The sequence below is a fragment of the Hypomesus nipponensis genome, chromosome 2, assembly GCF_054491055.1.
Source record: "Hypomesus nipponensis isolate SF chromosome 2, ASM5449105v1, whole genome shotgun sequence".
NCBI lineage: Eukaryota > Metazoa > Chordata > Actinopteri > Osmeriformes > Osmeridae > Hypomesus > Hypomesus nipponensis.
In genome coordinates this window covers 12,570,378-12,596,539 of record NC_140362.1, presented here as the reverse complement: position 1 = coordinate 12,596,539, position 26,162 = coordinate 12,570,378, and the positions used below count along the sequence as shown (strand labels likewise).

General features: G+C 40.4%; 2 protein-coding genes and 5 non-coding genes across 8 annotated transcripts; 1 reads left to right on the top strand and 6 right to left on the bottom strand.

Annotated features, from left to right (window-relative positions):
- Positions 1-3,673: 3,673 nt before the first annotated feature.
- On the bottom strand, positions 3,674-12,808 carry cfap418 (cilia and flagella associated protein 418). 2 transcript variants are annotated; one of them, XM_084706518.1, is made up of 6 exons: positions 12,418-12,808; positions 12,109-12,211; positions 11,955-12,019; positions 9,272-9,337; positions 8,966-9,061; positions 3,674-4,900 (listed from the first exon to the last, which is right to left on the bottom strand). In XM_084706518.1, exons 1-6 carry the CDS (start codon positions 12,558-12,560, stop codon positions 4,741-4,743), a joined length of 633 nt encoding a protein of 210 aa, XP_084562644.1. In that variant the 5' UTR covers positions 12,561-12,808; the 3' UTR covers positions 3,674-4,740. The 2 variants fall into 2 exon arrangements, with proteins under 2 accessions (XP_084562644.1, XP_084562643.1); XM_084706517.1 differs by having other exon boundaries at positions 11,955-12,022; positions 12,418-12,805.
- trnas-aga (transfer RNA serine (anticodon AGA)) lies at positions 7,107-7,188 on the bottom strand. The gene has a single exon. It is a non-coding gene; the product is annotated as a tRNA-Ser (tRNA).
- On the bottom strand, positions 7,539-7,620 carry trnas-aga (transfer RNA serine (anticodon AGA)). The gene has a single exon. It is a non-coding gene; the product is annotated as a tRNA-Ser (tRNA).
- On the bottom strand, positions 11,777-11,858 carry trnas-aga (transfer RNA serine (anticodon AGA)). The gene has a single exon. It is a non-coding gene; the product is annotated as a tRNA-Ser (tRNA).
- On the bottom strand, positions 12,761-12,842 carry trnas-aga (transfer RNA serine (anticodon AGA)). The gene has a single exon. It is a non-coding gene; the product is annotated as a tRNA-Ser (tRNA).
- A 4,282-nt stretch (positions 12,843-17,124) lies between these two features.
- On the top strand, positions 17,125-17,196 carry trnae-cuc (transfer RNA glutamic acid (anticodon CUC)). The gene has a single exon. It is a non-coding gene; the product is annotated as a tRNA-Glu (tRNA).
- Positions 17,197-22,272: 5,076 nt separating this feature from the next.
- Positions 22,273-26,146, bottom strand: cd83 (CD83 molecule). The gene is made up of 5 exons (XM_084706514.1): positions 26,013-26,146; positions 25,193-25,317; positions 24,644-24,869; positions 24,418-24,521; positions 22,273-24,252 (listed from the first exon to the last, which is right to left on the bottom strand). Exons 1-5 carry the CDS (start codon positions 26,122-26,124, stop codon positions 24,100-24,102), a joined length of 720 nt encoding a protein of 239 aa, XP_084562640.1. The 5' UTR covers positions 26,125-26,146; the 3' UTR covers positions 22,273-24,099.
- Positions 26,147-26,162: the final 16 nt, after the last annotated feature.

The following is a 26,162-nucleotide window of genomic DNA, read 5'->3' as shown; positions in this document are numbered from 1 at the left end:
GTTCCTCACTTAATACCTTGAACATTGCCATTTCCAGAAGGCAAACCCGTAGTATTTCTATTGATTCATACAATAGCGTAGCATTTCAAGCAAAACACCTTACGTGGTGTCAGATTGTGTTGCAAAACTTTTTCACACCAAATCTACTACATCTACTGCTGTATTCCACTCCTGCTATTGGTCATCCACCATAAAGTTGGTGAGTCAAGAAAAGTAGGACAAGTTATAAAATGTTGGGACTTGAGTTGCTTCACAGAAGTAGATTCTCAGAAACTAGCATGATGATTAACCCAAAAGCTTCCGTAAGACCAGTTGCCATGGTAACAAAAAGAGGCTATGCCTGTGTGAGAAACCCTATTTTCACAGTTGGAGTGTCAAGGCCTTTTCCTACAGAACTAATAATTACGTTTGTCCATGTGTCATTCAGTCCAGTCATCCTCCAGCACATTGTCTGAGGAATGTTGTGTGAATATCGATGGAGAATGACGACCTGAAGACTTAATTCTTAGCCAAGACAGAAAAGATCGTTTAAATCAAGGCACATTTCCCAGAGGCTGTACCTCAATTGCTGTAACTGGTACTTCAGAATTTTTCTTAAAGTTTTGGGGTGTAGATTTCAGAGATTTTTTTCCCCAGACAGGCAGATTTGGTGGGGGGCAGAGTGGATTCTCCAGGATCCACCAGTATATCACCTGAGAACCTGGAGGTGGCTGTAAGCAAGCCTGAATCAGCAGGTTTGTGAAATTTATACAAAAAATGCAAACGTTACCTCACCAATCCGGAACATATGTGAATTAATTGGATTCATGTATACACATGAACATCTGAAATAATGAACGCTGGACACATCAGTTTTTGTATGTGGGCTGTAAGCCTTTGAGTGTGTTTTATTCTCAGAAGATAGCACCTGTACTGTTACGTTGTGTGCAAACCATGGCATCACGCTGTGAACAATCAGTACACTGGACACAGTTCTGATAACCCTGTGAATTTGTCTTTCAGGGGTGAATAGCATTTTCTAAGAATGATGTTTCCTGGTGAGATTAATTCTCAGTCCTGTTCCCAGTGATATGTTATTTTTTGTATTTTGTGAATGAGTTTGAGCTTAAAACAAGACTGTATAATCTGTTAAAAGAAAGAACAGGCTTATGTTGGGAAATGTATTGAGCTAAGCTCATGTAAGCCAGTCAACCTATCTAATTGTGTCAAAACTTAATTCAAAGAGCCTGGGTGGTCTTGACAGGTCTGCATAGACAAGACGATGCATGCAGTCATGGCCGCGGGAACCAGGGAACTAGGGGTGCTCAGAACCCTGACAGTACGAGAATTAAAAATTACATGACTTAAAAATCCACCACTGTAGCACAGCTCCGGAGTAGCAGACTGGCCATCGGGAGCACCGGGAGAAGAATAACAATGAAAAACCAGGCTAAGCAACGTAGAGTGGGGCTGAAAAATTAAGAGACAAAGAAATCACCTTCACTAGACAAGGTTTGAAAAACGGCTATGTTTATTTTACATAAAGCTCAACTATTTTGCGCTCAAATAAAGGCCAACAAATCTGTCACATTTGTCACAATTGTCACATTAAGCCACATTAAGGATAGAACTCCCCAACTTGCATCACATTGAACACAGAATATGCTTGCATTTGCAGGGCAGCTGTGGTGGCGTATATGGGGGCCAGTTCTGGTGGGCCGGTCTAGATCAAAGTCCGGGGCCTATTTTTACTCCCAGTCCGTCCCTACCGCCCCACAACATTAAGCCACCCCCCCAGCATCCCCCTGATAAAATATAAGAGCGCATGAGAGCGCATCATTCAACTGGAAATGAGAACGACTGCATGGGAGGAAACTGATCGTCTGTTTTTCCCGGCGGATGACAGCAGAGTCAACTACACTGACAGAGAAACTTGAAGGCCTTGTTAATATGGATTCACAGCAGTGGCGATTTTAGACTGTTTTTGGGGGTGCCCAAGCACAGAAATATCAGTTGTAAAAATTACAGTTAATAAACGGACCCATCTGCAACCGACGCTAGCAAGCAAACCCTACAATTTCCCCAGAAATTGTACCCTCTCTAGTCATTATTATATTAATAATTATTATATGGATTGAAAGGAGTGAGAATAGGAGTTATAGTTACATCTTTGTAAAATGTCTGACCAGTGTCGAACTAGCCTAGCCGGTTGGGATCCTATCTCATCACAGTAACTTTACACATTGTTGTAGGCATAGGCTACTTATCACAAAACGTTTTGATATTTTTCTACTTTCATTTACTTACCTAACAACGACTGCTCCTTTATGAAGATAAATGACGGTTTAAAAAGTGAACGCCTCTGACTCGCGAGTCTCTGGCTCTATGCTTGCAATACAACACGGAATGAGCATAATGGAACGTTCTTCCTGCTTCCATGCTTATCCGACGTTATGAATAGAACACGACGTTTCGATCTTAAGCCAACGTCGGCCCGACGTATGTGTGCTATCTGGGTATGGGGGCCCCACGCCTGTCTTCGCCTGGGGCCCCCAAGATCCGCCACATAGAGTCGGTGCTTTCGTAGCCCTACTGATTCAAGATCAGTTTTTCTGAGAAGGAGTTGAGATTAAAACAGTTGAATTAATTTGTAACCGATCCATGGTCAGATATATAGGTAAGTGGAACTGTGGTAAAAATGTTAATGTAGGCTAACGTTTGTGTTGCAGAAAATAGACAGCGGTAGCAACCCAAAGCCCAGCGGGTTGCAAAGAGAAAGAGGGAAAAAAGGAAAATGGGGGGGGAATAATGCGGCTGCAATAATACATTTCCAGCTATTAAATAACTTTTTCAAAAAAGCTCGAAACGAAGCGAAGGATGTCGAGCTAGCCAACGTTACCTTGGAAGCATTACCATAAACAGCTATGCTCAGTCTCAGCCAACTATAGTCTAACTTTAGTCAGCTGTGAGTGAGAGAAGACATTTTCACAACTGAAAATCAGGACACTTGTGGGTCAGAAGAAGTTTTCTGCACTGTCCTTGATGGCAATCAAGTCCAAGCTGATGAGGGAGCTGAACTTGATCTGAGACGTTGCAAAGAAAAAGATAAGAACTTTTGTATAACAGGCTGTTTGTATAACAGGTGTATTGCATAATTATGGTGTGATTCTGCTTGTTTCGTACGCCTCTTGAAAGAGGGAACGCAACACCCCACCGCGCACAAGAACCTTAGGACCGGATGAGCGAGATATGGAGTCGTGGTGCAAAACAAGGGAGGCTCAAGGCCTCTGTGAGAGGTAGTTTGTCAGTAGCCTATAGTATGTTGTCTTTTGCAGTATGTTGCCCTGCTCACTTAGTGACTGTTCTTTTGCTACTTGCACTTATATCTATATTGCTTGATGGCATTGTTGTATCAGATGTCAGCCATCACATTTCAGAATTGGGCATGAGCTTCAGTACCCAAGGGTCCTTTGGGGTACTAATCTGGCCTTGTCTAAAACCACAAACACAGCTAAAGACCTTCGGCAACAATAAATGGTCCCCATTATTCCTATATATATTTGGTATTTCTAGTACCCACAAGTACACTGGGGGATGTCAACATTTTGTTTTGGTTGTACTTAGATATGTATGATAATGTGGATAGTCTACCATACACAAGGCATGAAGATCGTAGAAGTAGAATATATTTAGGCAAATACAAAGAAACATTTATTTGTCATTTGATTTACTCACAAAGTAGCCCAATACATAATTACATTTCATGACATCCTAGCACATAATAATTCTCATGTAATCTTTGGTTGTAAATAGTTTGCGTTTTTACTCAACATTTCTGATGTAAAGATTTCTTACATAAATCATAGTTCAGGTAGTAGCAAGAGGAAATGTCTTTTGAATTTCCACTGACTATTGTCCACATCCCTTAACACCCCAAACATACCATCCTTCTAACAGTTCTTGACCACTAGTTAACCCATACAAAGGCAGAATTTAACATTCATAATCACATGCCCATACACACCAAAAAGTCTGCAACCACATGTCAAAAACTCAGGCATAAGGCCAGGAGGCTTTACGCTGCCAATAATTATAAATTCTGATTCTGTGAGGCAAACAAAGTCTGATAGCAATTTGCATTTATGTAAACATTCTACCTCCATATAATTTAGACTGGATATTAAAGTGTTTCATTGAGGACTGTAAAACATAATTTATTGGTCTTGTACCTCATAATATTTAGTTTTCTTGCTAAATTGGGTTTGGATATATGGTCTAAGGTAATCTGTCTAACGAGACCACTTGGTGAAATTCATCCTGGTTCATTGGACCATTCGTCCGAGCTAAAAGTGGGTCACTGATTGTCTATGAGACGGTGACTACCGTCCATTAAGGACTGAACATCTTCTACTGCATACTACACATTCCCAGACTTCACTTAACATGGGAATTACATGGAAATTAAGACAAAAGTTCAAACTACAGCATCCAATATCAAGGTAATCCACTGTTTAACACAGTGCAGTGTGTATTTAGCTGGCTCTGATGAACCTAAAACTGAGCTAGCTACAGTACGTTTTGAAGTTCAGACAAAGATCCCCTTAAATAAACTCAAACTGCTGATGAACAGGGGAGGGGGCCCTTCAGTTGGGATGTTTTAGAGACAAAGCATTTTTTCTTTTTGCATGTCTTTCGACGGAGGATAGATTCCTGATCACCTATGAAATAAGAAAGATAATGTTTAAGGAGGCTCCACGTCTGTCAGGCTGAGTGTTTCCCGCAGACCCACTTGAGCTTGGGCTGTTGGGTGAGGTCGGACAGGTCGCGAGCAGAGTGCCAGCTGCACTGACAGGCGTACGCCCGCGCCCCTTTCCTCTTCCTCAGTTTGGCGCGGAGCTTTAGACAGTCTGGCATGTTGTTCCTGTGGATGCACACACGCACAGACTGAAAAATTACAAACAGCAATGCAACAGCTCTTACAATGCGATACTGATACCCAAGGAATTAATCTGACCATCTGGCCACACATTATCTTAATATAATCAATGCTCATTGTTGGTGGTATATTCCTTTACATGGAACTAACGTCTATACTGTAGAAAAGTTTTCCCTTCTACATTGGTAGCAGAGAGGCTTTAATGCACAGGCTTACCTGGGCTTCAGCCCAGGAGCCCAGAAGCTAGGTTCTCCCTTTTGCTGCCTTTGGATCACAATGACCCGAAGGTTCACAACAACCTATCGTCGTGCTGCAACAACTTTGCAAGCCCAATACAAAAACAAAAAGCATTTTAATTTAACATTTGCATTGTGGGGGGTGTGAGACAGCCCGACAGAAAATGAGACAGAAAATGCTTCACTTTATTTTTGTATGAGGTAAAGTTGCCGCAAGACGTGGTGGGGTCATAATGACCCGAAGATAACACATGGGGTAAATCTGTGCCCCAACTAATCCTAAATCTGAAATAGTTACCAGGCTAACGGCATTGTCAGACTTATCGCAAGCTAGCTTTAACATTGTTACTGTCATCCTCATTATCACCTCCAATGCCCTCCTCCTCCTCGTCTGCCAAGGATAATGCTAGTCATTGAAGCTGCATACAAAGAGCTAGGTGTTGTTGGTGAGTCGACCAGTCAGTGTACAACAATCGATGCTGCTCCACCTGGCTGAGGCACCAAAGTGACACACAAAGTTACCGAAGATGTTAGCAAAGTCACTGTTAATTGTGGTTGGTGCTGAACTGCGTTGTTATGTCTTTTACTAGTGTTTTCTGATAGACAATAGGGATATTTTTACGGAAAGAATTCAGGATTGTTATTTATGATATCTTTTATTACATCTTTTTACTTGGCTGTGTGTGGCTACTCTCGCGCTCACTTTTTTAAACCTCTAGAAGAGAAAATAACCATGACTCGATGCGTGAATGAGGTTGAAAATATATCTAGTAAATGCAAATTGTGAATCAGTGTATCCATAAAAGATAATGAAGACTGTTAGCCGGCAGGCAGTAGGCCGATGAGGCCAAAAGGGGCTTCTAAAAAAAGTTAAAGTCCAGGGGACCAAGGCAGGATTAAATCACCTCTGATTGGTAGAGAAAACCACACCATTGTCGGCCGGATTCGAACCTGCGCGGGGAGACCCTAATGGATTTCCTTGCGGTACTTGTTCGGAATGTGTTCGGAATTGTACGGATTTTCGTTACCGTCCAATTCCTGGTGGTATGTATGAGTTCAGAATGTGTTCGGAATATATTCGGAATGTTCGGATTCCATACAATTCCGGACACCTTCTAGCCATACCGAACGCAAGTCCGCACAGAGGCGGAGGCAAAGGGTCACCTGACGTAAAACTACAAGACTTCAGCAGAGCAAGCGGTCACTACATCAGTTACAGCACTGTACATTGACAGTTTTAATAACACTTCCCTATATTATTCGTATATTACATTATATCTTTGTTGGTCAAAGGGACAAGTGACTTGTGCATGGATAAGTGAAACGTAAATGTACTTGTCCAAGTGCCTCAAAAGGTTAATGTCAAGCCCTGAATTATGTTTAATTTTCCAGCCGAGCTTGGCTTTTAAATGTCTCGATAGTAGTCCACCTATTGTCTGACGGCCACAACAACTTGAATTTTCACCACGTCATTAAACATGATCCCTGTATACTTAACTACTTTGTCAAAACTTCTTGCACTGGTTAATTAACCACACACACCATTGCTTTTTACCACAAGTAATTGGTTCACTGCTGTCACAACAAGAGCAGAAGGGACCAGCAGCTGAAAGGCTGCCCACTCCATCTACTACTGCAGAAACCACACGACACAGCCATAACAACAACAGCTAACCAGATAGCAGAGAAGCCTGTGTTATGCACTGTATGGTTTTATGTTTATTCTACTGTCATAGGGTATTGATTCATATTGTCAATTCATGCGTCCCTAATGTCTAAGGTTAGGTGGCCATTTGATTACCGTTGTTTCCATGGAAGTGACTTGGAAGCTAGTGTTACCTATATAACGTCTTACCTGCTTCAAAGTGTGACTCTTTCTTGATTGATGAGAATTGCAGGCATGGCTGTCGTATTTGAACAGTTAATGTAAGAAATGGGCCTGGACAAAAATGAATCGTTGTCGGCAGGATTCGAACCTGCGCGGGAAGATCCCAATGGATTTCTAGTCCATCGCCTTAACCACTCGGCCACGACAACTTATATTTATATCACTGTACAGTGATATCCTGGCAATTTACTTAATATAACATGTTCCCCGTGTAACCATCTTATCATTGAATAGTTTGCGCTCAATTTTTTTTTCTGATTTTGACACAGACCCCTTTTCGGTCTTTGTCCATTTATGCATCCCTAGTGTCTAAGTTTAGGTGTCCATATAATAAGACTTGCTTCCATGGAAGTGACTTGGAAGCTAGTGTTACCCATGTAACTACCTACCTATACCACCTCCGCTGCTTCAAAGTGTGAATCCTTCTTGATTGATGACAATCAAAGGCATGGCTGTCGTATTTGGACAATTAATGAAGTGGGCCTGGACAAAAGTCAGTCGTTGTCGGCAGGATTCGAACCTGCGCGGGAAGATCCCAATGGATTTCTAGTCCATCGCCTTAACCACTCGGCCACGACAACTTACATACCCTCTCAATGGAGTATTTATTTTACCCATTTTGCTTTCCCATACAACTATGTTACGTAAACAATAATAATAAAACAAACCCAGCCCGCAGTGGTTAGAGCAATGAATCCTAACCACTAGACTACCAGGGAACTGCTACTGTCATCAGGGTAAGGTATCGCATAGGTTCAAGCGCAGTGTGAACAGTACCGTGGCAGCCCCAAGGAATACCAGAGAGAGGCCAAGAGGCCTTTAAATATTGCTTAGCATTCTGGACAGGGGTGGCCAAATGTGCCTTGTTATTATCTACATAATTGCCAAAGGCAGAGGCGGGTGTCTATAAGCCTGCCAGAAAGTTTGCTAACATCTCTGTGTGAATACAAATGCTGTTATCGAGCTGATTCTTTGAAATAGGGAAACAGCCAAATGGATTGAAACAAATCAGCACTTCAGTGCTGTTTAAAAATTGGTTTGATTCTACACCCAAACACATTCTAAAGGTAAACATAAAGAAGGTCCCTAAGCACCATTTACTAAGTTTTGGTCATACAAAAGGACGACAATTTAATTCACCAGGGTTATGTCAAAAGTAAGGTCTCCCTTTATATAACACTAAAATGTTGTTTTCTAAAGGATTAACTGCCTTTAGGATGTGCAGTTTATGATAGCCATAGTAGCACAGTGCAACAATGAAACTACATTAGTACAGCATTCAGATTATAGGATAGTGATAGTGCAACAAACACAGCATACATTTCTTAAAGGCAACACAAGTAACATTTTTGTAGGTGCAGACTTGTTCACAAGATGGTGCTTCAGGATGCCAATTGTAAGTACCACAAAAGATTATACACCACCATAGTTTTTAAATCAGAAAATATCAATTATGAGTATGGCGAACTGCAATACAACTCAACACTGCCATCTACTGACAAAATGAAATGTATTTAAAATGTTCACACTGACTCAGTTAGCCTGGCATTGCTTGATCAATGTGTATTAGTCTGGGACCTCTCAGTTCAGTTTCAATTTCCAAGGAAGATTATCAACAGGCGCAGATAAAAATGCCTCTGAATGCAATTGTTTAGAATTGGACAGATACAACCAATCAGAGCAATGAAATGTAATCTTGATTGTTTACAAAAATGTCTCAACGACGCTCCTCTGTACATTACATTACATTTGTATAGTCGTTGTTTTTAACCTGCCCCAATAGTAAATAAATGGTTGCGATTGGTCCAGCACTATTTAAGCCAGGTGGAAATCTGTCTGAACAGGAGGGTGGCCAGACATATTTACCAGAGCCCATAAAATATGAGTTTGCAGATTCGTCTGGTTCCCAGACTCAAGGAGACTCACCTAAAGAAGAGGTAGTCACAAGAGGGGTCCCACTCATGGTCATCGAACATGGCTATCCGGAAATCACAGGAGGTACACCTCAACTGGTCACATGATCTAATCAACACAGTCATTAATGAAGAAAAACATTTAGGTTTAGTTAGAAGTTAGCAGTTGTGTTATGGTTGCTTAGAAACAAGTCACTGAGGATGTACACACAGACACAGTACTAGAAGCAGTCTGAATCAGGTACTGCTTTAGAAATGGGATGTGAAATTCATGTTAACCAGGCTGTCACTGAGTTAATTTCAGCCCCAAAAATATTACCTTTGTGAGATAGCTGTCCCAACACCATTTGCAACCAAGCTTCCACCCAGGAAAACTGGACAGCATCTAAACACCAATTAAAAAGAAGACACCTCACACTACAGCACACTGTTTCCTGTGATTAGTGGTCAGTTGTTTACAATTTCCTAGTGATCTTTCTCACCAACAGAATAGCGCTTTGCGAGTGAAAAATACATGGTTGTCGGCAGGATTCGAACTTGCACGGGGAGAGTCTTATGGATTTCTTTTGTACGGGTTGTGGTTGCTGTTCAAACCCCTGGCAGTACTTGTTCGGAATGTAGGTTCGTAAAGTTTTCAGAATTGTACGGATTGATCGTTACCGTCCAATTCCTGGCGGTATGAGTTCAGAATGTGTTCGGAATATGTTCGGAATACTAACAATTCTGAACACGTCCTAACCATTCCTAACGAAAGTCCTAACAGAGAGGTGGTGGCAGAGTCACCTGCTGACGTAAAACAACAAAATACTTCAGCAGAGCAAACGGTCACTAAATCAGTTACAGCACTGTACATTGAAAGCTATCGACGACCCAATAATAAAAGATGCATCGGTATGTAAAAGCAAATTATGAGATTTAACATGATTTTTTTTAATTGCAGGGCTCGACATTTGACAGGCTTGTTCGCTTGTCCGGGACAAGTGGATTTTTTTGTAGGGCAACTGGAAGAGAAATTGACTTGCCCCACATTTAGTGGAGAAATACATTGTTATGTTTACAAAATTATTTTAGATATAGTATAAGCTTAGCTAGCTTGCAAATACTGAGGATAGCCTACCGAAGTTGAGTTAGCCAATGTCGTTAGCGTTGCTAGTTAACCTTAGTAGCCTTAGTAACCTTAAGTCATTAAGTAGACGCTCTCAGAGCGACTTACAGTAAGTACAAGGACATTCCCCGAGGCAAGTAGGGTGAAGTGCCTTGCCCAAGGACATCACGTAATTTGTCACGGGCGGAATCAAACCGGCAACCTTCTGATTGTTAGCCCGATTCCAAGCCCTGATAGTAACTGAGACGACACAGTAAATAATTCATCTTTCAAGTAGGCCTACCAAGTGTTGAGCATTAAATTAGTTTCACGGTCTGTAGAGATCTTGTGACAAAGCTGCAACACACATAACAGAAAGTGTTTCATTCTGCAGCAATGGTGTAAATGTTTTATAGCAAATAACATTTTTTATAACACCTTACCTATATTATTTGTATGTTACAGCTCATCTTTGTAGGCCAGAGGGACAACTGACTTTTGTGCATGGATAATAGGGCCGTCAACGAATATTCTAAATTCGAATATATATTCGAATAGTGGTTAAAAACCCAATTTCGAATATGAAAATTAATATTCGAATGTAAAAAAAACACATCCGCAGCGCGTCTGTCTGCTTTGCGGGTGGGTGCGCGCGTCAGCGTCACTGCTGACAGTTGACTTGCGTGGAATCGGGCAGAAAGTGCAGAACCCAGCTTCACCGCAGCATAGAAAGTGATTGTAACCCCAAAAAATCTAAAGAGTGATGTCTGGAAATATTTCTGATTTTGGTCAGTTGATGGTAAACCTACAGCTAAAGTAGTGTGTAAACATATGTAAGCTGGAGTTAGCTTACCATTCAACAACTAGCAACTTGAAGCTACATCTCCATGTTTACCACAGCGCAGCTCGCTTGGAGCGTTCAATGTCGGTTCTATACTGTAAAACTTTAATGTTAATAATATTTGTTTCAATCACTGAATGAAGCCTGCCATATTTGGAACAAGAATTTGTGTAAGTAATTTGTCAAATATTTTTAAATATAAATAAATTAGATAACATTAATTAAAAAAGATAAATTAGGCCCACCTACCTATACAAGTAGCCTAGTTGTGTTTCGTTGTATTAATTTGTCCTGTTATTGACGTAGGGTACTTAATGCGCTACCAGAAATTTGAATATATTCGAATATATGTTTTTTAAGGGAATATTCGAAAGTCATTTTTGAGCAATTTTGACATCCCGAATGGATAAGTGAAACGTAAATGTAGGCTACTTGTTCAAAGGACAAGTGCCTAAAAAAGTTGATGTCAAGTCCTGAATCGTGTTTTATTTTCCAGCCGAGTTTGGCATTTAAATGTCTCGATAGATGTCCACTTATTTTCCGACGGCCACCTCAATTTTCCCCATTTCATTAAACATAAACCCTAAATCAGTACTTAACTACTCAGTCAAAAGTTCTTGCACTGGTTAATTGACCCCACGCACCATAGCTTTTTACCACAAGTAATTGGTTTACTGCTGTCACAAGAGCCGAGGGAAGCTGCAGCTGAAAGGCTTCCCGCTCCATCTCCTAATGCAGAAATTTGCGTTGATTCTATGGAAGTGACTTGGAAGCTAGTGTTATCTATATAACTTCTTACCTGCTTCAAAGTGTGATTCTTTCTTGATTGATGAGAATCGAAGGCATGGCTGTCGTATTTGGACAGTTAATGTAAGAAGTGGGCCTGGACAAAAATTAATCGTTGTCGGCAGGATTCGAACCTGCGCGGGAAGATCCCAATGGATTTCTAGTCCATCGCCTTAACCACTCGGCCACGACAACTCATATATATACCACTGTACAGTGATAACCTGCCATTTTACATAATATAACATGTTCCCCCTGTGTGACCCCTATCATGGAATAGTTTGCACTCACTTTTTTTGTCCTGATTTTGCCACGGGACCCTTTTCGGTCTTTGTCACATTTGAAAGCTGGTCTGTCTGCTAAAAAGACAGAGAACCAAGTTACCCACCATCGATTTGGCCGAGCGGTTCAGCTTCTATGGCTATAAATCAGGATTGTGACTCACTTTTAGATCCAGGGAATCGTATTCGTCCTCGAATATGTCATCAATAAGGGCATCTATATCTTCGATGTCGGTTCTTCTCTGTGCTGATGTCGATGAGGAGGAACTGAAGTGAAAGATAACAGGACCACTTGTTAGCTCGCGACGCTAGCTACATTCCAGGTTCAGTGCTAGCCTAGCAACTTGACGGCGCTTAACAACGCGTTAACACTACTGTTGACCAACCTAGCGATAGCTCTTTAGATAGATGCTAGCTAGTTTAAGTCAGACCATACCCGTTAGCCATAATCTGCCCCAATGTGTACAACGTACCTCTTGTTTGCCTTTGTTCCTTTTATTTGCTTCGCGTGAATCTGAGCCGGGCATTCATCTGATGAAGCTCGAGGCGAAAGTGAAGCATTGCTACAAAACTTACTTTCAATCTCATCAAGAAGTTCGTCTAAATCGTCAGCCATCGTTGCGTGTATGCCCTAGTGTACAGCAGTATCTGTATAGGCCAAACAATTGGCGTCGTTGCCATGGAATCAAATTACTTCTCTGCTTGCTACTGCCTATACCTACTCGTATAATCTCCAAACCTGTTTTTAAATCTGTACGGTTACGGTCTGAGTTCGTAGTACTACTGGGCTAGGAGTGTACGGACAAAAAAATGTATCGTTGTCGGCAGGATTCGAACCTGCGCGGGAAGATCCCAATGGATTTCTAGTCCATCGCCTTAACCACTCGGCCACGACAACTTATAATACTGCGTATGATAATCAATTCTTGTAAGTGAAATAAATCAAATTTTTGAAAAGCTTGGAAAGACGTTCGGGATATGTTCGGAATGTTTGGAATCCTTACAATTCCGAACACGTCCTAACCATTCCTAACGCAAGTCCTAACAGAGAGGCGGTGCAGAGTCACCTGCTGACGTAAAACAACAAAATACTTCAGCAGAGCAAACGGTTACTAAGTCGGTTACAGCCATGGGCGTCGCCACAATATAACTTGGGGGGGTCACGTCCCCCTCACTTAAAAAAAAGTAGTTTGGACCCCCCCACATTTGCAATCAAAATATAACATTATTTACTTCTCAGAAATCTTCATATGAACAATCTACAATCTACAATCTACAATGAGCTACTAGCGACAATCTACAATCTACAATGAGCTACTTGCAATCAAAATATAACATTATTTACTTCTCAGAAATCTTCATATGAGCAATCTACTACAATCTACAATGAGCTTTACAATGCTTTACAATGAGCATTTGGCTGTGCCAAATGACGTTGTGTCCTTAGGCAAGGCACTTCACCCTACTTGCCTCGGGGGGAATGTCCCTGTACCTACTGTAAGTCGCTCTGGATAAGAGCGTCTGCTAAATGACTAAATGTAAATGTAAATGTAAGCTTATTTCAATTATCAATATGAAAGAATGCTCAATGCATCTCCATGTCTCCTGAAGTGGTTGAGATTGAGAGTGAGAGGCAGGGGCAGCATGCAGGGGCAGTTGAGACAGCTCTGTTGCTGAGGTGAGTGCTGAAAGGTGACAGGTAGTTGAAGATGTCCCATTTCTTATTGGGAAGTTTAGTTTTCAAAATATTTTAATGTCCAGACCCTCATTATGTATAACAACTATGATAAATAGTTATAGTAAATGCACCAGAATGCGGGAAATTGCATCTACATCTTTAACCCGTTAATTAGTAGCGTCACGTATATGTGATCGTTCGAAAGCGGGCCCCACAGAGTACCGTCACACATATGTGATTCTGAACATTCCAACCGAGTATTTTCCGACCCAGATAGCAAGACGACATTGAATCAATATTGATTTTCCATCTAAATCATCAGAATGGTTGAGATTGAAATCTCAATGCTAAATAAACGTTGAATCACTATCGCAATATCGATGAAACACAGGATACATTGGAACAACATTGATTTATAGTTGTCCTGATTAATTGATTAAACATCGATTTGTAGTTGACCGGGAACAATGATTGACAAGTCATTGAATTATAGTTGACCGGGAAATATGATCGAAAGGTCATTGAGTTATAGTTGACCGGGAAATATGGTCGAAAAGTCATTGAGTTATAGTTGACCGGGAGACCATCGTTTGGTAAATTAACGTCAGATGAACTTCCTTCTCATTTGTGGATCCACATCAGGTAAGCAGAATATTGATCTAATGTGAAATTGTACCAAATGTAATATTTGCAGACGTTTATAGTTTATTTACATATACTACAATACTTATATATTAAATTCAGTCATAGTCAAGTATCCATATTGTATTTATTGAATGTGTATAGCCAATTTACCAACTCTGTACTGGTACTGTAGCTAGCTAGTGCTAATGCCGGCTAGAGCTATTTCTAGTCCCTCGTCAGAAATGTGGATCTTAAAAAAAAACGTATGACAAAACGTTGTACTTTAATAGGTAGATACATACCAAGCTCAAAACATTCCGGCTTAAAAATATAATGGTTATGTCGGGAATCGTCATTTTCTCAATTTGGTAGAGCTAGCCTAGACTGTGTTAACGTATAGCTAGGCTAGTCGACCGGCGTGATCGACAGCCCAGCCACTTTCAATAGAGAAATGTCAAGTTTGACGCTGCACAATACAATTATGAAAAACTACACGTTGTTAGTTTGAAATAGTGGTTTAGATATATCAATGTAGGAGGCTACTTTTCTTAGTTGCTGTGGCAAATCTTTAACAAATGAACGTAAGAAACGGTCGTAACTGTAATGGGGTGGAACGTTGGAAAGTTTGACTGCAGACTTGATTCCACAGAGAACATTCATCAGCATAAAAAATCACAACTGAAAGTTATAACTTTGTGTTTGTTTGTATGTTTTCTGTTTTAGATGCCCTAACTCAGCAAACGGGGACAGAAATCTCAGAATTTGCATTTGCCCAGGCCACACAAAAATGCTATGCCCCAGACAGACCGAGGGGCTGGACGCCCAACAGAGCAGGAGTGAAAGTTTTGTTTTTGTTTTTTTACAAATAAATATTTTTACTAACAAAAATTGTCTTTTTTTCATTTATATATCACATAAACCTAATGTGTAGGATAGCCTTCATAACATTTATTCTGGCTGTTAGCAGGACAGTTTCACCTATTATATGCTTTCTGTGGTTTAATATCGATTGAAATACCATTGAAGTCATGTTGATCTATAGTTAGGTTATGATTACAACGTTGTTTCGATAGTAATATTGGTTGAAATACCATTGAGATCGCGTTGATTTTGCGTTGTGATTTCAACGTTGTTTCAATATTAAATAAGGGTGCAAAATGATGTTGAATCAACATCAGAGTCTGACGTTGATTCAACGAAATTAGCGTTGACAGCGGAATGTTGATTCAACGTAGTTTCAATGAAGTTTGCTATCTGGGGATAGACAAAAACTATATGACAAACGCTATAGTATGGCTTCAAAATTTACAATTAGGAAGCTAACAAGTAACACTAGCAGGTAGTAGCATTGCTACGAGTATTATGCTAGGTTGCTAGGTAACGGAAGCTAACTAAAGCTAGCTAGCTTTCGTTTTGAAAAAATAACTTACTCTGGTGGCAGCGTCGGTAATATTTAGAACTCACTCCTCTAAAGGTTAAAAACATTCTTGGGGAGAAACCCCCGGACCCCCCGGCAAAATGTGTGTCCCCCACAAGGCTGCTGACGCCCATGTTTTACAGTCACTGCCAATATTGTTTGGAGATGTCACAAAGTGTATGTATTAGGATTTAGTTGTGCGAAACTATCGTAACCATATTTTTTGCGAAAACCTTCTTAAGTTCGCTACTGTAGCTCACGTAGTCTTAACTGTTCAGTAGTCGGCTAATATTACATATTTTACTTCACACATTATGTTGTATAGTAGGACTGTTTAATAGTTTAGACCTATTTAGATCGCTTGCTGGTTACTAATATATTACATAACACTGTAAGGTAGTGGGAGGAGGGAATGGTGCATGCAGGGGGAAATTAAGGACAATTAAACATTTCCTAACAACTAGACTATTTAGCTCATGGTCTGTATCTAGCAATCTAATACATTATGTATAGAGTATGTTACAATAAATGACCTATAAATAAAAATAAATGGTCTATGGAATCAAGAAGAGTAGTCGATTACGGAAGAACAGTAGCCTCCATGTACATCAGCTGTTATCTTCTGATGTTGCTCAATTGACATGGCTGCATCATGAAGTGTTTTAAGAGTAGGATACATTAGGAACTGTTGCAGAATTTTGAACAACATTAAATGTGTACCATGTGTATCAGTTTTCGTACTAGAGTATATTGTTAAATTGAATCTAGATGAAAATGTTTTTATCACTTAATGCACATTGTCTTTGGTACAGATCAACATGAAGAAGTACAATTTTGTCCAAGGAAGGATGCAAGTGTCCTTCAAAAAAGGAAGGCAGCAGATGTGCCACCACAGGGGTGCTGTTTATGGAGGACTAAAAGTGCCAAAACGAATTAAGTCATATTTTAATTAATTACACATTTAAGTGATTTATTTAATGGTGTATTTATTTAATTCATTTGGGCACTTTTAGTAGTAGTTACTGTACAGGTTCTACCACGTTACTGTGTAGGTTCTGACACCTTGTCTTAAAACAAGGCCCAAATAGCCCACACATCCACACAGGATTCCCAGGAGTGGCAGGGAAGTATGTATAGGCTACTACCCAGAGTAACATGAACCTGCAGAGCCGGAGAGCAGCAGTTTTATTGACTACCCCTGCTACTACCCCTGCATTTTTTTGCAGCTCATCTAACTTGCATTAGCTGTTTTTGACTGTAGGTGGCAGCAAGAGACCGTGCTTTACCCCAATGATTGTATTAAATTGTGCTTCGCCGTTTTCTGATGTAAACAGCAAAGTTCAGCCACGTCTCCCTGTGTCATTCTTTCCAGTTTTTCATCTTAAGTAAATCAAAGTAAAAGTCTTCTACTATTGAAAATAGATTATTTTTTATGTTGATAATACAGCTGATCACGGAAGGTCCCTGGTGGTCTAGTGGTTAGGATTCGGCGCTCTCACCGCCGCGGCCCGGGTTCGATTCCCGGTCAGGGAACATCTCTTTTTAAAGATAGATATGTCGACATTAAGTTCTTATAAAAGAAATTACCATTCATACACATTTTCGGAGTAGCAATGATACAGACCATAGAAATTATATCGGTGATCATATTTTACAGGCCTTGTCCTTGCTAAATGTATAAATTATAATTTCAGATTTGAAGTCACATGACATGAAAACTTCATTTTAGGAGATTATTTAAAGTGGAACTGAACTGCAATTAGACACAGTGATATTATAATAGTATATGCATTTAATGAATGAAAAAATTATATAACACACAACTCTATGCCATATTCTTTAAATAATCGACATTTCTTGTGTGTAAATGATGTACTCAAAAAGAACTGGGCGGCCCCATGTTTAAATGACGTACACATCTGACGTCACGAGAATGGTTGCTCTCAATTTCAACCCGTCAAACTGCATTAAAAATTGAAGAAAGTCGACCCATCATACCCATCCCTGTTCATCATATGGTGTATGCTTTCGAACCAATCCGTTATGTACCCGCAGGACCGCAGTTGTCCCATATGATGCAGAATGTGTTTTTGTCCGATGTAAAGATGTAAATATAGTTAACACTCACAAGTTGAACAACACCGAGTGGTGATGTACTAGTAGCTAGCTAGGTACTTGTCGTAACTGCAGACAATGCCAAAAGACAGAATTGATCTGATCAAAGACCTGCATAACCTGGGTGTTTGGTGGTCCATCAAAATGATCGTTCATCATTGAGCACAGGCTCTTTCCCATGCTGTGTGAGGAGAGAGACCAGTTTTATGTTAGCTTATCATATGTGTAACCTATGCTCGGTCTGACCCTGTGTTGTTCTGTGCATCTGACAATAAGTTTGGAGCGCCCTATACATAGCTGGTAGCGTAAGTTTCAGTTACTAGTAGCCCCACATGCTCACTGGTTGAGTTGATAACTTGTTCGCTGCTTAGTTAAACAAACTACAGTGTAGGAAACGTTACGTAACGGAGCTAGCTTTGGCTACTGTACAATCAGATGTAAATTTAGGAGCTAGAGAACTAGATAGCGTAGCTATGTCAAAAACGCCAGTGTGTGTATTAACGTTAGCGTATTTAACAGGTTTATAAATATAAACCACTTCTGTAAAGTGATCCCTGCAAACTCTGAATCCAGGGGCAGCTGGCGGGCTTTGGCGCTGTATAGATACAAGCCATTTTCGTAAAACCGGTTGCCGTTTGGGTAGGACATGATAGTGAATGCCTTATGTCTTGTAAAATGTGTTTGTACAACCAGCCAGTAAGATCCTACTTAACACCTTGTTTTAGCTGGTTCGTTTAAGCAATTTATACCTCTGTTCTCTCTGAAAATCTATCAATGTCTATCTTGATGACTGCTAGCAGACTGCAGTCACAGTACCTAACCATTCTCGTGACGTCACAGACATGACGATTCAAAGATGGCTGCGCCCATTAGTTAAATAGTAAAGTTTAAAACGTTTTTATTAACAAATGGAACATTTTGCTCTTTTAGTTTTCAGATAACATTTTGTGATTTTATTTTAATAATTATATGAGCCGTACTTCATAAATCAGTTCAGTTCCACTTTAACATTAATATGAGTTGCCCTAGCCTGCCTTTGGTCCCCCAGTGGCTAGAATTTTTGATAGGTGTAAACCAAGCCCTGGGTGTTCTTCTCCGCCTTTGACAAAATGAAGGCTCAATTGCTCAAAATGAAGGCTCAATCTCCTCCTAGTGACGTAGATAGGAGCAAGGTTACCTCCGCTCTCTCTGCTTTGCCCGCCCAGATCATCTGGCCCGCCCATGAGAAACTGAGCTACCACCGTGCAAGGGGCGAGTGCCATATCGTTTTTTCCTTGAGAAACATCATGACGAGCAAACAAACCAAGCATAACAGTTGCTCGGTTCTTGGATGTACAAATGCAAGCACAAATCTTTTTTTAGTTCCTTCATCCGAGCCTCTGCACAACCAGTATCTTAATTGTATTTTCGCTGGAAATGCGCCGACACAACTTCCCAAAGTTTTGTATGTCTGCGCCAAACATTTCAGCCACTACTGTTTCCTCAATCTGAGCCAACACAAAGCTGGCCTATCTGAAATTAAATTCTGGATTATTACTAAATCTCTTTAGCCTGGCTGCCAGCCTTATTTATCCCCGCCCACAAAAAAATTTGGTCGGGAAGTTGGGTCTGGAGGTAGCCTGACGTTGTCATACTCATAATTCTAGTCAGAATATGAGCCTGAAAACTCTCCGGTTGGCTATGACTATACGGGGCGTGTTTCAACCGAACTCGTAAAACAAATGCCTCTACGCTCAATTGGATAGACCTACAACCAATCAGAGCAACGTAATAGGCCTATGTTATTTGTTGAAAACGAATTAAACCCAAGGGCTCTTTCGTGACGTTGTTGATTAGGCTACGTTACTGTTGATCATCTGTCCATCATCGTATAAAGCCTGCCCTGGCAATTTCATTGATCCGCCCAGATACTGGTTTTATGTAGTTTGTTCCCAATACGAAACCCTCCAGACCCAACTTCCCGACCAAATTTTTTTTGTGGGAGGGGAGAAGTTGGGCTGGCAGCCAGGCTAGTCTGGAGGGGCTTGATTGCGGAAAAACTATATCCGAACAGGAGCTGTTCGGACCAATTAAATTGTCAGGGTGGGCTTTATATGATGATGGACATAAGATCAACAGTAACGTAATCAACAACGTCACCAAAGAGCGCTTGGGTTGAATTCGTTTTCAACAAAAAACATATTACGTTGCTCTGATTGGTTGTAGGTCTATCCAATTGAGCGAAGAGGCATTTGTTTAACGAGCTCAGTTGACACACGCCCCATAGTCACAGCCCAACGGAGAGTTTTCAGACTCATATTCTGACTAGAATTATGAGTATGACAACGTCAGGCTAAAATCTCCTTGGTCAAGCTACAAACCTTGCACAAGTAAGTTAACTAACGCTAAATCATTTTGTTGCTTTACTGTATATGGTTACCTGCTATGGAGGATTATAGGGGCCAAAACTAACTAAATAAATATTATAACACAAAGCTTAAATAAATGACTAATTAGTTAATGTAATGCCTAATTGACAGACAAAATATATAAATTACAAATTAAAAGAGACACCAAATGTATAAATGTTACATGTATTTGTGTGTATATATATATATTTACGTTTTAATGTGTTCACATTTATTTATTTATACTTACATTTATTTATTTATAATTACATTTATTTATTTATACTTACATTTATCCACGGTGTAACTTTCTGCAGCAAAATAAATCCGTCGTCCCCCGTCACCAAGTCAGGGGCCGGGTTAAAGCCTCTGATTGGTGAATGAACAGTATTACACACCAGGCAGACTCCACCTGTCGATCAAGCTCTCTTCAATCTAGAGGGATCCTCTATCGCCTCACTCTACAGCTGCTAGGGGTGTGCGACACTGCAAGATGTGGTATATGAGAGTGGCCGCTCGCAGTCGGGGAGGAGTTGAAAACGGCTCTGTGAAGTCGAACATTTCAGCTTCTCGTGGTTTGCTGCGTTGACGTCAGTCATGGCTGATTAAGCGCTGTTTGCTCACTTTACTCTATTTTTAATTAAACGTAGTCTTTCCGTTGGTGAAGAGGCGTAGTAAAACCCTTTCTTCCATAAATATTTAATTCAATTCAACTGTTTGGTCCGGATTTGCGCATTGGCGAAACTGAAGGTGTCCAAATATTACAAAACACGTGAAAGTTGTCGTGTGTGAGTCTGGCCAATCATGAAATAGCTGTGTTGTCACTTGAACCCGTGCAGTTGCTCTTGAGAAAATGCGCTCGGCTACACAACCGGCAGTTCTCGAATCGATCTCACGGTACTTTGATGGCGACGTCACAGTGACGTGTCCTCGGCGCCGTCTCAAGTCGGACAAAAAGTCTAACCAGAATGCACTTTTTCAAGTCAGCCGGCTGCAGCCGGCTGCGGCGCCGCATGAAGTCGGATCATGTCGAACGCGCCTATTAGCGCATGTTGCCGCCCCTCTCCTCCTCATTAGCATTTAAAGCTACATACACCGAAACAGCGCGTTTTGAGGAAAGCTCATTGAGGGACTGCTCGTAGTGGCTCTAACTATGCACCAAGGCTGAATTTCGAGAAAGATACTTCAGATACAGTATTAGGGAACCACTAAGGCCTATATAAAAGCATCCAAAAACAGCATTTTATGTGACCTTTAAATAGTCTTATTGCCGGGAGAATTAATTCAATATGCAATTTTCAACTTTTCTTGTGAAAGCAATTGTTACATTCATCAAGTCTTTTGCTGGACCTTGCTTACTCCCTTTCCCAACACTGTCCTTCTCAAAGATGGCCATGGGCCGGTGTTTCTTTACCACTGCTAGAGACAAAGGAAGGCTGCGCTAAACTATGGAGTAGGCGCATGTGCCTCTCGGTCTATTGTATACTGCTTTCTATAATTGTGTGAAATCTCTGTCTGTTTGCAAGTTTTATAGTGGGATTTGAGGCCTACGATTGTTTAACAATAATTTCGAGAACAGGGCACTGTGCACTGATCTACACTTTCAGACGTTCATTTCAGAACCCAAGGACGTGCAGTGCAGCGTTTCAGCGTTGTTTGGATGGATCCAGTTGTGTTCCAGGTGTAACACAAGTGTAACAAAACTGGAACACAACTGTAGCACTCATAAACCGTGTTAAACATTGTGTTAAGAAAAAATAAGAAACAATAATATCAATATGCAATCATACATTTTATAGAGAATTCAGAGTTCAGAGTGACCCTTCATGTCTTCATTTCCCACAATACATCTCTAGTAAACAACAAACATCACACATTTTCGCTGAAGTATTTTACCCTCAATAATGCTCAGTATGTCAGTTCATACTGCAGAAGCTTTGATTATTATTATTACTAATAATTACTATTATTTACCTGCAGTATGTTGAGAACAGTGCTGCCCGGGTTCGGAACACATCACCTGAAGAAGTTAAAATTCAACGTACTAAGTCTAAGTCTTGGATCAAAAGTTTTCTACGTTTGAAACAGTACAGGAAATCTGACAGAGTTTGATGCAAAGAGTTTTATTGGAATCCAAAAAGGCAGGGTGATTCCAAAAAACGTGAGTGTGATTCTGCAGAACCAGACTGAAGAAATTCTCTCCAAACACTCTTTTATATCAAAACCTTATCAGTTCTGTAAGTTTTACTATTGGTACAATATTTGTTTTGTCACAATTCATTTAACTTCTTATTGGATCTCTCTCTGAGATTCAGATTGCAGGTGCATAGAGAAGTCATCTATTTTTTGTAGACCTATTCTGACCTTGACGGCCAGTTACACTGGGCTCCGGCTCATTTACTGCTGGGTTTTGTAGTTTTTCATATGATAGGAACTTGCTCACATAGATTTATCTCCCACTCATCCACAATCATCCAGATTGACACTTTTGGGCTTAATTTTCCTTCTATCTCTTAGGGGAAATACTAAACAGTCAACAACTTTGCATCAGGCTTTTTCCATAGTGTAACTATAAAAATATAAGATATAACATATAAAGATGTAAAGTATATAAGTATAAAGTATACAAGTATTAAGTATAAACTTAATCAAATGGCATTCTTCATCATATAATCCATACTCATTCTTCATCTTCATATTTATAACAGTGTGATATTATTCCACTTCACACCCCAGTCCTCCACTCCCTCCACTGGCTTCCAATCAACCAAAGAATCATTTACAAAGTCCTTCTCCTAGTTCACAAGGCCATAAACACTACCGGTCCAACCTATCTCCAGGACCTCCTCCTCACCCCTCATTTCACATCTAGGACACTTGGGTCCGGAAACTCAAACCTCCTTGCAGTTCACCGGACAAAATGGACTAAAATAGGAGATTGTGCCTTCTCGCTGGGGCCACGACTCTGGAACAAGCTTCCGGAGATCATTAGGGCCTTAGATTCCCTCGCTGTTTTTAAATCACACCTCAAAACCCACTTATTTATCTCTGCCTTCACCTAAAGTCCTGATTACTGGTTTTGTTTCTTTTCAGTGTTGTTTTTAGATTGCATTGCATTGTTTTAATTACTCTGTCTGAAATTAAATACATAAAATGTATTTACTGTTTTTAAATAAAAATTATTCAATCTCATTATAATCTTTTTAATTATTTTAAATATATGATCTTTTCGTATTTTATATGATCCTATTTTCTGCACTTCATAAGCACTTGTATTACTTTGTACTATTGTTGTTGTGATTGTCTATATCATGTTAAGCACCTTGAGACCTCTTTGTATTTTAAAGTGTGCTATACAAATAAAATCCATTATTATTAATATTATTACCAGGCATGTCTGTGGACGGGGTGGTTCGGGTAGGTTTGTATTGAAGTCAATGCAGCCCGAGGGGGACATAGGCCAGCAGTCCTCCAGATGTACCATGGTTCTGTCACAGACAGTGCTGTTGAGTTACCGGAGACTATTGTGTATTTTATAAATGTATTGGTGACATATTAATACATTTAGTATAGTTTTATCTAAAACATATAACATGTAAAAAAATTCACTGAGGAGCATGATCCTCCTCTGACTAGCCTCCACTGATGAAGATTTATCAGGCCTTCGAAGAGCTGGAGGTGGGGGCTTGGGAAGTTGCCTTAGTGTTGAATCATCACCTCTTCCTTCACGTGCCTTTTTTGGGGTTCAATCTCTGGTCCTCTGACTCAACTTGAGGCAGTACATCACCTTTCCGTGTCATAAAATTGCTTGTAGACCTATTTTGGTTTCTGGCATTTCAGAGTTGTTCAGAGCCGCTGTAACAGTGGCTGAAACAGCCTGATCATGCCTCTGCCATGTCTGTCCTTAGACCTCTCCATCACGCAGGGCAAGGTCTCACACGCACACATGTTTCATGGAACCCTGTCTTGACCAATTAGGACCCAAAGTATAGATCAACAGTAAATCCTTCTTCTCCAGGGGCTTATCCAGAAGTACTTCTTGGGGGTTCCTCTTGTTTCTCTGCATTAATGTCTGTTTCAGGCAGGCCTATGGTTGTAACAAGTGGGAGAAGTCATTAGTGATACATTGCAAAGGCACAGACATATATATATATATAAACACATAGATACCGATAGCCTACCAATTGGAATGTTACGCAACAGATTTTGTATTGACTTCAAAAAATAATTTTGTACAGTAAAAACAACTTACATAGCTGATGATGTATATCAGAAGTGCTGCCACAAGCAATAAAATAGCATAAACGAGGTAGACGTCAGTCTCTTTTAAGGGGTCTGACTTTATGTCAGGGCATCCTGGGAACAAATAAAACAATATTTTAATGCAAACACATCTTAAATAAGTAGGTGTGTAATGTATAGATCTTTAAGGGTTAGTAAGAAAATAGATAATGTATTCAAGTTTTCCATTGACTCACCTGAAACTTTGAGACGAATCTGCCCTTCCTGGTTTTGATTTCCAACTGGTGCAGCTAGCAGGCAAAGGTAGCTCCCACTGTCCTTGGCTGTCACATTAGGAAGGATAATATCCACTGAATTATTAAGTTCCACTTCTCGCTCCAAACCTGCATACATCCTTGTTTTGTTAGGTGGAGTAAGATTTCTTGTGAGGAGGCCACTCAATTGATATGGATCCTTGTTGATCTGGAATCAGAGTGTACAGTTACTTTTTAGTGAGTTTTGAGCAAGCTTACTGGTGAAGTGTTTTGGGTAGGAGATTTTTCCTCATTATTCATTTAGCCAAGTAGGCTAAAACATGATATTGTCCAAATTATCATTGTCATTAAGTTATGACAAAACAGCACCACGAAAGGGAACATGTATGTCACAAATTCCTTCTGTTTAGTTCTTTCTGCTTTAAGCAAAATAGCATTGGATCTTCAACTAGTCATAAAAAACAACTCCTCTGCAAAAAAGCATTGAAAAAAGTATTGAAGCGTTAAGCCGTAATCCGTAAGTGTTCTTACCTTATACCACCTAACTGCTCTATACTGGACTCCACTTTCACTGAGAGCTTTACATCGTAGATGCGCGTCTTCTCCGCAAGTACACCTACTTTCTTCAGAGTCCTCGATTATATCTACACTGACAGCTAAGGAAAAGAAGAAACGTGTCACTCTTAGGAAAAATCGTTATGGCATTTGTATTTTACAGCTGGATGAATTGTATTTGACGTGGAAGAAAGACTGTTTAGTGTCACGGCCACAGCCGTGCCCCCCCCCCCCCTATTGTTTTTGGTTTTGCTCTGTCCTAGTGTTTCCCTGTAATTGTCGTCACCTGTATTTCGTTTAGTTCTCGTCAGTTTCATTGTGTTCACCTGTGTCTTGTTTGTTTCTGTGTATTTAGGTTCCTGTTTGGTGTCCAGTCTTCGTCTTAGCATACCCAACCTACTTGTTCCCCGGTTTTTGAGGATAAACCTGTGTTCCTCGCAATGCCACGCTTCTCTCTTGTATTTGGGTCCTACCCCACCTCACAACCTGACAGTTTAGACTTGGCGCCTTAAGAGCCAACACCATATGCCCTCATAAAGTGTCCTGAATTATTGGTGGAATTAAGTAATGATTCCTTCAAGGAGAACGACATGTCGGCCTATGAACGGTTTAACATTTGTATAAACAGACAAGGGCGATTTCAAATATAAAGCAAGGCATGGACATGATGTTTTGGATCTAATAGCCTATAGGCTACAACAATTTCCCTTTTAGGTGCTGGGCACAGCAAGGAACTCATATCGCCTGGTTATGTGCCGACAAAGTTAAAACCCCAATACAATCGAGAACAACTTACCTAATGCCACGATTTGGAGAAGGACTAGAACAAGCATTGTTGCAAACCTGGAGTCAATAATCATTCTCAGAATGGCATTTTCATTCCAGTGTTCTGTATTTATGCTTAGCATAGCCTATACTTTCGGTTTCAATTTTTGCCCCGCCCTAC

Excerpts from the sequence above, each read along its gene's own strand:
- cfap418 (XM_084706517.1), bottom strand. The coding sequence starts at position 12,560 with ATGGCTGACGATTTAGACGAACTTCTTGATGAGATTGAAAGTAAGTTT. Across the intron at positions 12,023-12,108 it reads ACGATTCCCTGGATCTAAAA|CAGACAGACCAGCTTTCAAA; the intron begins GTGAGTCACAAT and ends CTGTCTTTTTAG. Across the intron at positions 9,062-9,271 it reads GGGACAGCTATCTCACAAAG|ATCATGTGACCAGTTGAGGT; the intron begins GTAATATTTTTG and ends TGTGTTGATTAG.
- cd83 (XM_084706514.1), bottom strand. The coding sequence starts at position 26,124 with ATGCTAAGCATAAATACAGAACACTGGAATGAAAATGCCATTCTGAGA. Across the intron at positions 25,318-26,012 it reads TCTCCAAATCGTGGCATTAG|CTGTCAGTGTAGATATAATC; the intron begins GTAAGTTGTTCT and ends TCTTTTCCTTAG. Across the intron at positions 24,253-24,417 it reads TGATATACATCATCAGCTAT|GCCTGCCTGAAACAGACATT; the intron begins GTAAGTTGTTTT and ends TTACAACCATAG.